The sequence below is a fragment of the Protomyctophum bolini genome, assembly GCF_963924005.1.
Source record: "Protomyctophum bolini genome assembly, chromosome: 1".
NCBI classification, from domain to species: domain Eukaryota; kingdom Metazoa; phylum Chordata; class Actinopteri; order Myctophiformes; family Myctophidae; genus Protomyctophum; species Protomyctophum bolini.
Window position 1 is genome coordinate 13,083,020 of NC_137862.1, and position 12,226 is coordinate 13,095,245.

Here is a 12,226-nt window from a genome sequence, read left to right on the forward strand (position 1 = left end):
GACTAATCTGATAGTAAGGGTAAATTGGTTGCAGTGATGGGACTAATCCCTATACATTCCAATCCAGATACTGATTTGTATTAGATTAGATTAAAGGGGAAAAAGGTGATCTATATTATTATGTGATCAGTTACAGTTAGTATAGTCTGTACTTTACACTGCACGTGTACTGCAGTATGCAATACGTTCCCAGATATATAGGCCCCTGAGTACATTGTAAGTATGCTGCCAATGCTTTTATGAATGATATTAAGATTGCAAGGTGTTTTGATTTGCCTTGTGTAAGGTAAGCATGTAAGTGTTTCAGCTAGGTGGCTAAAAGTTTATGAACTCTTGTAAACAGGTGGAAAAAGTTTTTAATACTGCAATATACAGTAGAACTACTCTGTTACGTAAAGGTCTGGAATTCAAAATGTACTAAAAAGTATAAGTACTCATGTGCCATTTCAAGTTTCCAAATCTATAAACATATTTTGAAAATAGCCAATCTACAAGCATGCAATGCATTGTAAACTTGTAGATTTCAAAAGGCCAAAATGTATATAGCCTAGGGCTGAAGTGGCCAGGTAATGTATGTTTTTTAATAATAATCCAAATCTACTAAGTAACTAAATGGTAAAAGTACAATACTTGCCTCCTAATCTGAGATGTAGTGGAGTAGAAGTAAAAGTATTGGAAACACTCAAGGAAAGTAAAAATACCTTAAAATTGTACGTACAGTACCTACATATTTAGTTATTTTTCACCACTGCTAACCACGTGAACCCGGGGGTTCCATAGAGTATTAAAAGGATAGAGACTAAACTAGCGCGAAGCTCCGCCCCCTCCGCTATTCATGTAGTGGAAGTTGGGTTAGGGTTATCTACCCTTATTTTGCAGTTTTGCATATTTCTGATCCGGTCTAGAATAGAATTCATCGGATTATGGACTAGTCTCGGGTTGCCTGACTGTTGCCACTCGCAATTTCCAAATGCTGCATTCGGAGATTGTGGAATAGTTGGACCGATATATGATCCTTAGATATGATCCCTCGGAAACAACCCCCCGGAACAAAAGCGTGAAGGTTCGGGGGGAGGTTCACGCGGAACAAAACACTGCTGCGCCAACGGCCGGATGCGGATATTAGGCTTTTGTGACGCGGCGAGAGGATAGCAAACACACGTGAAAATGTTTGGTGAGTTTGTTATTTGACTTTTCATTGATAACTATATGAATAACAAAAATTGATTAGACATTTCAGTGATCTCGATTTAAACATTGAGGTGATGCTAATTTATAAGCTAAACTATAAGCTAGTCAAACACTATCGTTTTGATTGATTGATTATATTGATGCATTTATTAACAGATTGTAAAATTACAGTACATTTCAAGCGCAACTCAATACAAAACTTAACTGTGGACGACACCATAAAGTATTAACTTGTTTACAATAGGACCCACCATGTTCAATTCATCATAACAATTAGAGACGTAAAAATATAGGTTTTACGGGGGCCAGTTTCGAATTTCGTCCGTACTGTCGTATAGGGCGTTCCACCTTTTGGTGGCATAGGAGCAAAAATTATTTAGTTTGTTATCCCTTGTTTGTGCCGAGTCTTGTGGATCAGACCTAGCCCACATTTTTTGATTCTCGTAGAGGTTTTTTTCGATTCTGACGAATCTCTCTACGAGAGTCAAAACGCTAACTCCGCCCCTAATGTCGAAGAAGCAAACTGATGCCTTTAAATCACTCTTACCTTGTACAAATGCAAAATCTAAGCTGCTTTTCATGTTGCCCCACTTGTTTGTGAGCTCTGCGGAAGCATATTAAACTCTGTCAATGCTTATTTTTCAATAAAAAACGTTTTATAGTCAACTCTGTTTCTGAGTATTTCTTTCACCCGCAGCCATCTTGCTTTTCTCTCCATTGTAAATACGGTAAACGGCGCAACAGAATTGTAAATGCGGTAAACGGCGCAACAGAATATTGCCCGCGACCCTAGCGGCCAGGGTTCTCTTGCGCATTTACAATGGAGAGAAAAGCAAGATGGCTAAAATACCTTTTTTATTGAAAAATAAGCATTGACAGAGTTTAATATGCTTCCGCAGAGCTCACAAACAAGTGGGGCAACATGAAAAGCAGCTTAGATTTTGCATTTGTACAAGGTAAGAGTGATTTAAAGGCATCAGTTTGCTTCTTCGACATTAGGGGCGGAGTTAGCGTTTTGACTCTCGTAGAGAGATTCGTCAGAATCGAAAAAAACCTCTACGAGAATCAAAAAATTTGGGCTAGATCAGACCCATTGCAAGATGCTGTACTCTGTCGTCAACCCTAAGCCATTCCTAGCCGCAATTTGCAACTCTAGATTTTTTTTTACAATTGGTTGAATCTAGAGTTGCAATAACCTCCATCGACTTCCTATGCATGGTTTTGGTTTTGCATTGGTTTGTGATCTCCTGGTCTTAAATTATGTTAAACTCACCAACATTGCAGCTGTAGTCCAAGCTTGAATTATCCTCTTTCAATCTGGTGTCGCTTGTTTATCATAAAAGTCCCCCGTAAAGATGTTATGAGCTACTTTCTGTCCAAAATATTCCAAGAGTGACAATATCGAGCCGCCATTTTGATTTTTGCAACGTGCCATAAAACAAGATGTGAGGGGGAGTGCTTGTTTAATAGCGTCCCTCCCTCCCTAGGGCGTCGGCCTCTTCTTTGGGTGTCTTACCTGCGCAGGTAAGATTCTATTAAACAAGCGCTCCCCCTCACATCTTGTTTTATGGCACGTTGCAAAAATCAAAATGGCGGCTCGATATTGTCACTCTTGGAATATTTTGGACAGAAAGTAGCTCATAACATCTTTACGGGGGACTTTTATGATAAACAAGCGACACCAGATTGAAAGAGGATAATTCAAGCTTGGACTACAGCTGCAATGTTGGTGAGTTTAACGTAATTTAAGACCAGGAGATCACAAACCAATGCAAAACCAAAACCATGCATAGGAAGTCGATGGAGGTTATTGCAACTCTAGATTCAACCAATTGTAAAAAAATCTAGAGTTGCAAATTGCGGCTAAGCCATTCCTGTCTATCAAAATGGGCAGGGGTGATGTGGGTTCGAGGCGTGAGGCCAAGTAGTAAGTTTGTTTTGGGAAGTCTGGAGCTAATTATACGTTTATTTAACAGGGACAATACAAAAAACAATGTATCAAGTTGTAAAAACATGAAACCATTGCAATGTATGGGTTTGTAGCCAAGGCTAATTTGCAACCGCAGTCTTTGATGGAGAGGTTTATTTTATGGGAGATTATTGGAGCTATAGAGATGGCTGAGTCGCTTTGTGGGGTTGAAATAGTGCTCCTGAGCTCATCGGACCAATCCAGATTCCCCAGTTCCAGGTTAAAGGCCTCGCTAGAGTAGGTCCCTAGATATGACTGTTTTGTGAGTACAGAAAATCATAAAATGATGCTAAGCCTCCATACGTTAAGGACAAGGAAAAGAGTTGTTTGGTATGTTTCTTTTTTCCCCTTTTTTTACCTCCTTACATGATTTCCATATTATACCAAGTGTATATTTGTTTGTCTCTAAATGTTCTGATGAATTGAAAATTGTGGACCCTGTTGTAAACAAGTGTAATGCTTTATCAGTGTGTCGTTCACAGTTTATCAGTCTTTGTATTGAGTTGTGCTTTCATGTGAAATGTACCCATTCCGCAAACTTAATAGATATTTCAATTAATCAATCAATCACGATATATTATGTATTAACTCTTATTAACTGACCAAAGGACAATGTTATTACATAGTACCTTAAATATACAGTATGTTGTCTTCCACAGAAGACCAACTTGTCCGGGCCCTAATTCCTCATGAACTCGAGGAGGTTCTGGGTGTTGAGGTGAGTACACTCAAACAAAATGCTAAGGACCCCCTCCTTTACTGTACTTAGAAATGTAAAAAATAAATAACAGTTTATATGATTTTGCATATTACTGTATATTTTTATTGTATGTCATTAAGTCATAGGCTTTCTTCTTGGGTTTTAAATCTTCTTAGCAGAAACTGTACTGAATTGTACTTTCCTGTTCTTTTTTCTGCAAACTGTTAAGTATTCTATCAATCAAACCCAGTCAGCTATGGCTGCCCACCTGGTGTATAATAAAGGATTTTGCATCCTGGATGGTACAGGGCAATCAGTGTTTTTATATTGTGAAGTGTAACAACTTAGAGTTAGTGCGTTTTGTGTTATCAGAGCAGAGTCCTACTCCTTGCATAATATTTTGGTAATTTAACTTGAATCTTTCTGTCTTCTCAGTCTCAAAAGAAGCTTCAAGCGGAGGCTTTCACTAAGTCTTTCGTGAGGAACAGCATGCGTACCATGACACCGCAGCAAGTTAGCAGCATGCTTGATCGCAAGGCTGTGGTCCTGCAGTATGCCAGACACCCACAGAAGGATAAAAAGAGCAAGAGAGCCAAAGGTCTTAACGCCAGACAGAAGAGGGAGATGAAGGTCTTCCAGATTAAACCTGAGCACCAGAGGTTGGTCTGGTGTGTTCTTGTCCCATTTACTGTAGTTGCGCTTTGCCTACTGGGATCTTCCAAGGTGAAAGAAGCATTATCTTGCTGGGCAGTGGGCAATATGGCCTAAAATGTCTCAATATTTTGATTTTCACGGCGCTCGCGCAACTTCTCGTCTTTGCATTGACTTTATATGTAATCGGGCCGCTCTAACAATCCAAGTCTGAACGCACTTTTGAATAACACCTTTTATGGCTTGTACATTGTATTGTCACACTCACAATACAGTATGAACCGGGTTGCGCCTGCGCCCCGATAAGGCCTGTATTACAGCCAATGAGAGCACACTGCTCACATCACTGCTGTCTGTCTGTCTGTCGACTGTATCGATAGATGATCAGATGATAAGATATAACCTTCATTCCGTTGGTAAATCCCTGTGTCGTAGGCTACATATTGGTATATTAGCCCAATATTACTGTTACGCATTTCACTTAATGTTGATAAAACTGCATCGGAATCAACAGTGCAGAGCAAACTTTTGGACTGTGTGTGTGTGTGTGTGTGTGATATTTTGATGTTATTACTTTTGTAAGTAAATCAAATGCTCTCAACTCTAGGTATGAACTTTTCCTACCTCTTCATGATCTATGGAAGCAATACATCATTGACTTGTGTAATGGATTGAAACCAGGAAGGTGAGAATCGTTTTTGTATCTATTTCTGCCAGTCATTCAAAATTCATTTTTTCTCAATTGTTATTGTAGCTTTAAGCTTGTCAGACAAAATATTCTGTTATTTGCCGTACATTAGCAGGCATGTATTGTTTAAACAAATCTCTTTTACACAGCAATCCACAGACAATTCAGCAAAAGCTTTTGAAGGCAGACTTCCATGGTGCAATTCTCACCGGTAAGAGTTTGCTCTTTTTTTGAGTGGTGCAACCACTCCTACAATCAGCAATGTCCATGTACCTACCTGTGTGTACACCTGTGTACCTGTGTACATGAGCCTGAGTATGTTACCGATTTATACCAGTAGGGGGCGGCAGAAACAGAGGGAGGGGTAGTGCTGTGTAATGAGAGAGAGAGAGAGAGAGAGAGAGGGGGGGGGGGGGGGGGAATTGCACCACTCAGTTCACACGTGTGTGATTTTTTTGAGTGGTGCAACCACTCCTACAATCAGCAATGTCCATGTACCTACCTGTGTGTACACCTGTGTACCTGTGTACATGAGCCTGAGTATGTTACCGATTTATACCAGTAGGGGGCGGCAGAAACAGAGGGAGGGGTAGTGCTGTGTAATGAGAGAGAGAGAGAGAGAGAGAGAGGGGGGGGGGGGGGGGGGGGGAATTGCACCACTCAGTTCACACGTGTGTGATTTTTTTATTTTTTACCAGGGAAATGTTAAATCAGTTGTCACTAATGTTAAGGCTAGTCTACAATGCGTCACTTTTGTTGCTCTACTGTGGCATACAAGAATGGAACATTTTCAACTCAAGTGTTGACAGTTGTTCTTTAGTTGAAAATACGTAGTCTTTGTTAACCAACAGTGGCGTTGGATGGTTGTCTTCTTAGTATTATAAAATGTGTTGCATAGCCTAAATTAGCAACACTATGCAGTGCTGGAACTTAACTTGTTGCATGCCATGGGTCATGAATGATGATATATTCTTGTTTCATTTTGATGTCACAGTGGTGCGATCCAAATGCCCATCATATGTGGGTACAACAGGGATTCTGGTCCAGGAATTCAAGCACGTGTTCAAAATCATCACGAAAGAGGACAAACTAAAGGGTAGGTCACAACTGAATTTAGTCAACATCTTATTTTGACTCTTAATGCCTTGTTTAGTTATGTTTGATTACGATTTTGTTTCTATACATAGCCACTTAGAATGCCACATATTATGACTTCAAGCACCACTTTTCAACTTATTTTCATGGAATTGGTCCTCACTAATGTTCTACTCAGTCTGTGTCTCACAGGAGGACTGTGGGCAGTTCAGTAACCCGTCCACCAGTGACATCATTGTGAGAATTATGGCTTCCATTATCGCATTGCAACTTTTCACGAATATAAAGCCTGCAGTTTAGCTTGGATTCCCCATCGATGATGTCACTGCTGGACGGGTTTCTGGACTGCCCACAGCCCTCCCATGAGACACAGTGACAGAGTGAGTAGAACAAGAATTGTGGGATTTTGTTATGGTCATTAGTGAGGACCAGTTATATGAAGGTATGTTGAAAAGTGGTTAAGTGGTCCTTTCACAGACATGTCTTTCACATAACGTACATGCATGCTTCGCCATGGCTGCAACAACTCTTGTCAGTTGGTCTGTCCAAACTGTTCAAGCTCAAACCAAGTGCTGGTTGCTTTTATTTTTGGTTTTCATTTCTATAGCTGGCTGAAACCTTTCGGCATTGCAGTCATTAAGCAACAGGTCGGCCTGCTGGTGATATCACAGACCGTTGTTTCATTACAAGCTTCATGTTTTAGCATACCGGTACTAACTCATTTCATCTCCTTCCCTTTGTGACAGTTATCCCCAAGAGGAACAGTGTATTCGCAGTGGAAGTTGAGGGATATGTCTCCCACATTTACGGCAGCAAGTTTGAACACCGCGCTAGTGAACGCTCAGCCAAGAAGTTTAAAGTCAAAGGAACCTTTGACTTGTAATCGCAGTGATGTGACAAAAGTGGTTTGAGTCTTGTTCTGTGATGTGACACAGTGTTGCTTGCTACCCTACAAGATTAACCCTATGGTTATGGTCACTAAGCAACGGAAGAGGTACCATTGTGACTGTGGACGAGTAGCATGGATGTGATGGTGGTGGTGATGACCTCCTGTTTCTCAGTAAGACCTGATAAAGGAACCGTTACTTATGGAGACAGCCTTTATGTAACTTCATCCATTGGACATTCTTGTTGGGTGGGAATTGGACATCATAGCAAGCCGGGCGAGAATTATTCAAAGTTCAACCCATTAAAAGCAAATGTCTAAAAGGGGGTTCAGCAGGCAGCCTGAAGGTGATGTAGTTGGATGAGATGGTCACTCAATTGTCACACAGAGGTGCAATTGACATGGTTATTGTTATTGTTTTGCCAGCCACGTTTTTATTTTAAATCAATGTATATTTGGTGGATTCTTATTAATTATAGAATAGAGGGTACGCGCATGGCATCATAACCGGAAGTTATGTGGGAAGTGGGAACGCCTACTTGGCAAAAAACTACTGAACGGCCTTGACAGCCCATACATCGAAACAAAGAAGTCCTATCTGATTGCATTAAACAAAGTTAAATTCACTTTGCCACTCAATTTGCCATTCACTTTATGCATGTGCATACAGTGCACATTTGCACTGTATACAGAACATACATTACCCACTTCAGCCCTATATAATTTTTTGTCCATTTAAAAATAGGCCATCAGGAAGCTAACAAGGCGTCTTATCTGCTATTTTCAAAAGATTTGTATACATTTTGAAATTGTGATATGGGACATTCTGCATAATGACTACTTTTTACTTTTGGTACTTTAACTACAACACTTAATGTAACAAAATAATTTCACTACCCTAAGGAGGAATGAATGTCAACATGGTCATACCTCCTAACCCTTAAAACCAGTTAGTCTACATTTGTACATTTGTCCAAAAATACTTCACTTTAACCCTGTGGTTATTTTGCAAATTAATGTGACTGGTGTCTAAGAATATAATTAAGGTTAATTTGATCAAATTTCTGTTGTGTGTTGCGTTACATCACACATCTGTGTGGATACTGTGACATCACAGCTTCCACTTCAGTAATTGTTTATTAATTTCCTATTACCGGTACACAAAGCCATTTCTGCAACAACTGCACTTTATGTAATTTTGACCATAACCTTGTAGCCTACCTTTTCTACCTCCAAGTTAAACTGTTCAGGACAACCCACTGATCATTCCCAACCAGTTTTTTACACCCATCTATTCTGGACCTTGATTTTGACCTTGACATTTGAGATTTTTGACCCAAAATGTTGGGGCAGCCCTACTGATCATTCCCACCGATTTTGATGAATTTTGCAGTAAGACAGTCACTCATGATATGGAGTTAGTTCTCCTGTTTGAATGTTACAGTTGACTTTTTTCTTTCTTTTCTAAAGAATTGTAAAGTGTCCTACATAAGCAGAGTAGTTTCCACTCTTGCAAAACCTGTTCGTGCATAAACATCAGTTGCTGAGAAGGACCGCCCCAATCCGTTGCATCATCAAGATCTTGAAGATACACAAAAGCGGGGAAGTGACAGTCTTCACAGGCACATATAAATAGGCCTACCACTGATCTGTTGTGAGTGTTTAACCTTTCCCCAATCTATCAGTGACACTAGGCTACTCACTCAGTGCACGCACCACGATGGACCAGGTGGCTACACAGCTGAACCGCGAGCGTATCCAAGCAGTGGAGAGTTCTTTCGGTCCCACGGGGAAACCATTGGTCAAGCCAGGCCGTGTTCTGGTTGGAGAAGGACGACTTATGAAGTTGTGTCGCCGAAAGTCGAGGCCCAAGGTTTTCTTCCTTTTCAATGATGTGCTGATATATGGCAGTATTATTCTGAACGGCCGCTGGCACAAGAAGCAACAGATCATCCCTCTAGGTAAGAAAGAAAAAGCAGGTGCTGCTTCCTTTGAATGTCTTTTTGTTTAGGTTTTAGGTAGCTCTGGTCCAGAGCCAATGCAGGGCAGAATCATAGAAGCATTGGATATGGACCAGAGCTAGGGTTTAGGCAGTGGATGCTCAGCTATAATTATATAGAAGTGTTCGGTATAAACAAGAATGTGTATCTGAGCCAGTCTTGCATCCTTTTTTGGAGGTGCCGCATTTTCCACTTTCATATTTGAACCTAGATCATCCCTCTAGGTAAGAAACATTTTTGTAAGAGCATTTTTCAACTCTCCTTTTTGTCCAAGTCAAGGGGGGTTTCTCGTTTAAGAAATCTCGTAAAATATTCTAATTCACTGATAGGATTTTTTTTATTTTCATGAGCTGTATGCCATAATCAATATTAAAACAATAAAAGGCTTGAATTATTTCAGTTGTGTAATGAATCTAAAATATATGAAAGTTTATTTATTTTTATTGCATTGTGGCAAATAATGAACTTTTTCAGATTATTCTAATTCGTTGGGATGGACCTGTATGTTCATGATGCCACAATTTTTCTACTCGGAATGTGTCTCATAGGAGGGCTGTGAGCAGAACCTGTCCACCAGTGATGGGGAATCCAAACTAATAGAAAGGCTTTCTATTCCTAAAAAGTTGCAATGCGATAATGGAAGTCATCATTCTCAGGATAATAAAAACGTAAATGTTTTAAAAAAGAAATATTGTTTAAAAAAAATCTACCATAATGATGTCACTGGTGGATGGGTTCATGAACATTAGTGAGGACCAATTATATGAAGATAGGTTGAAAAGTGGTCCTTAATAATTGTAATATTTAATTACAAAATGTATCATGTCCCTTTTACTTTCTCCACAGAGCATGTCCAGTTGGAGGACCTAGAGGATAGCTTGATAATGAAAAACCAGTGGCTGATCCGCACGCCACGCAAGTCCTTCTATGTGGGGGCTGCCTCGCTGGAAGAGAAACGGGCCTGGATGGAGCACATTAAAGACTGCCGTTCCAGGTTGCTCCAGACGGTCGGGTGCCAGGCTGGGTCCACCTTTGCGGTCACCTGGATCCCTGACAGAGCATCCGCCATCTGCATGCGCTGCTCCGACAAATTCAGCACAACACTGCGTCGACACCACTGCCGAAACTGTGGCTTTGTTGTTTGCGGGTCTTGCTCGAAACATCGTCAAGTCATCGCACACATCGACCCCGCTAGGCCCGTGAGAGTCTGCCGGCTTTGCCACATGAGTCTCGTGAGTCAGAAGGCCGAGATAACGACACAGGTCAGGGTTGAAACACAACAAGAAGGTTGGGGCTGGAGCGAGGGGCAGAGTTCAAATGGATGTAGTAGATCTAGTGATGAAGAGGAGGACAGTGATGAGGAGCTTGCTCCCAACAGGGGGCTGGACTGCCAGGATGAATCCTGGTCACCCTATGTTTACATCAAGCCAGAGCATGAAACGCCCAAATAAACATGCAGAGGAATGTTACGGTCATTTGCACTACTTTCATATCTTGACCATTGTTGTTAATGTCAGTCAGCGTTTTGGAACATATACGTTACTTTCTATACTAAGGCAACTGTAGTCTACAGTTGCCTTAGTATAGAAACGTTATAAAGTACCTTTTTTCCATGCCATTGGCTACTACATATATTGGACTATTTTTATCAGGTGTATTTTCCATGGTGTACAGACCTAAACACCAAGAAGACACTGGTGTGAACAGGTTTAATTCAACCATGAAGCAAGTATAGTGTATTGCTGTATCTATAGGTGTATGTGTTTGTTTTATTTATTGTTGCACTTTTTTACTATTTGCTGCTGTAACAAATCCTTGGAGATTAATAAAGTGTTACCAGCTGCAAGAACTCATGTTTATGTACTTTACGAGCAGTTTTAGTATTTTGAGCAGCTGCCTGTTTAGTTTGAATGCTGCCTGCCTTTCTTTAGTTTATTTTAACCTGGTTCTCATTCAGGGTGACAGCTAGCCTGGCTCCAGGTCATAGTCTGCCTCGCTGAATGGACTTCTCCAGCCAGATAATCAGGCTAGGTGACTGCTCTGCTGCAGGGTTCTGAGCCTGAGGCACGGGCGTTGAGAGTGAGACACCACCTGGCCCCCATCAAATAAATCCTTCAAGTCAACATTTTTAAGAGCGCCCCTGTCACACAGGTGTTATTTTTAATTCTTAGTTCTTACTGTTAAAATTAACAATGTATATCGAATGAAGACATATATATCTGACAGCAAGTGGGAGTTTATTTCACCACTGGACCAGTCTGTGTCAAACTTCAACTTGTGTGACAGCCCCAGGGCCTTTTGTCAGGGTTCTGTGAGTTTGAGTGATTACTGCCGGGTGGAGCCAGAGGCAGTAACATCAGTCAGAGGAAGGGGAGACACCTGGCCAGTTTCCCCTAAAACAGGGATACTCAAATAGATTTACCTGTGGGCCACATTACAAAAATGGCAAGGGGCCAGGGGCCAGTAGATAAAATTACGACATTAATGATACTTGATAACTTCTCTCTTTCAATTGCTTTATTTTCGCAAAATGTATCAAAGTACAATGTGCATGCACACACTATGTAAATAAATAAATGTGTTACATTTTCTTGCATAAACACAAAGAGCTGTTTCCATAACTGCACAAATTATTGCACATAACATGAGTAGCTGTTATAATAACATAACATAACATGAGTAGCTCTTTGCCTGCCTGCCTGCCTGCCTGCCAGCCAGCAAGTTGGTTAACAGAAAATAAATTGTTATGGCTGAGTAAAATAAAATACAATAAACACAATTTGCCTGAAAATAGATTACCCAGCTATGACCTTTTTCATGAAAAAAAATGAGTAGTGATATGGCTGACTGAGTAAAATAAAACAATCTACCTGAAAATAGATAGCTATAAGTGAAGAGCAATTTCCGCAATTACCATTTCCGCAATTTCCATTTCCGCAATTTCCTCAATTTCCATTTTCGCAATTTCCGCAATTACCATTTCTGCAATTTCCATTTCCGCATTTCCGCAATTTCTATTTCCACCATTTCCGCAATTTCCGCAATT

The 12,226-nt window shown here is 40.5% G+C and overlaps 2 protein-coding genes across 3 annotated transcripts; both read left to right on the forward strand.

The window, feature by feature from the left end:
* The first annotated feature begins 922 nt into the window (after positions 1-922).
* pop4 (POP4 homolog, ribonuclease P/MRP subunit) lies at positions 923-7,782 on the forward strand. Its single transcript, XM_080772299.1, has 7 exons — positions 923-1,174; positions 3,820-3,878; positions 4,296-4,519; positions 5,119-5,196; positions 5,349-5,410; positions 6,194-6,295; positions 7,041-7,782. Exons 1-7 carry the CDS (start codon positions 1,168-1,170, stop codon positions 7,175-7,177), a joined length of 669 nt encoding a protein of 222 aa, XP_080628425.1. The 5' UTR covers positions 923-1,167; the 3' UTR covers positions 7,178-7,782.
* plekhf1 (pleckstrin homology domain containing, family F (with FYVE domain) member 1) lies at positions 7,246-11,558 on the forward strand. Of its 2 annotated transcripts, XM_080772280.1 has the most exons (3): positions 7,246-7,354; positions 8,866-9,141; positions 10,027-11,558. In XM_080772280.1, coding segments are annotated over exons 1-3 (882 nt in total). In that variant the 5' UTR covers positions 7,246-7,353; the 3' UTR covers positions 10,632-11,558. The 2 variants fall into 2 exon arrangements, with proteins under 2 accessions (XP_080628406.1, XP_080628407.1); XM_080772281.1 differs by lacking the exon at positions 7,246-7,354 and having other exon boundaries at positions 7,952-9,141.
* Positions 11,559-12,226: the final 668 nt, after the last annotated feature.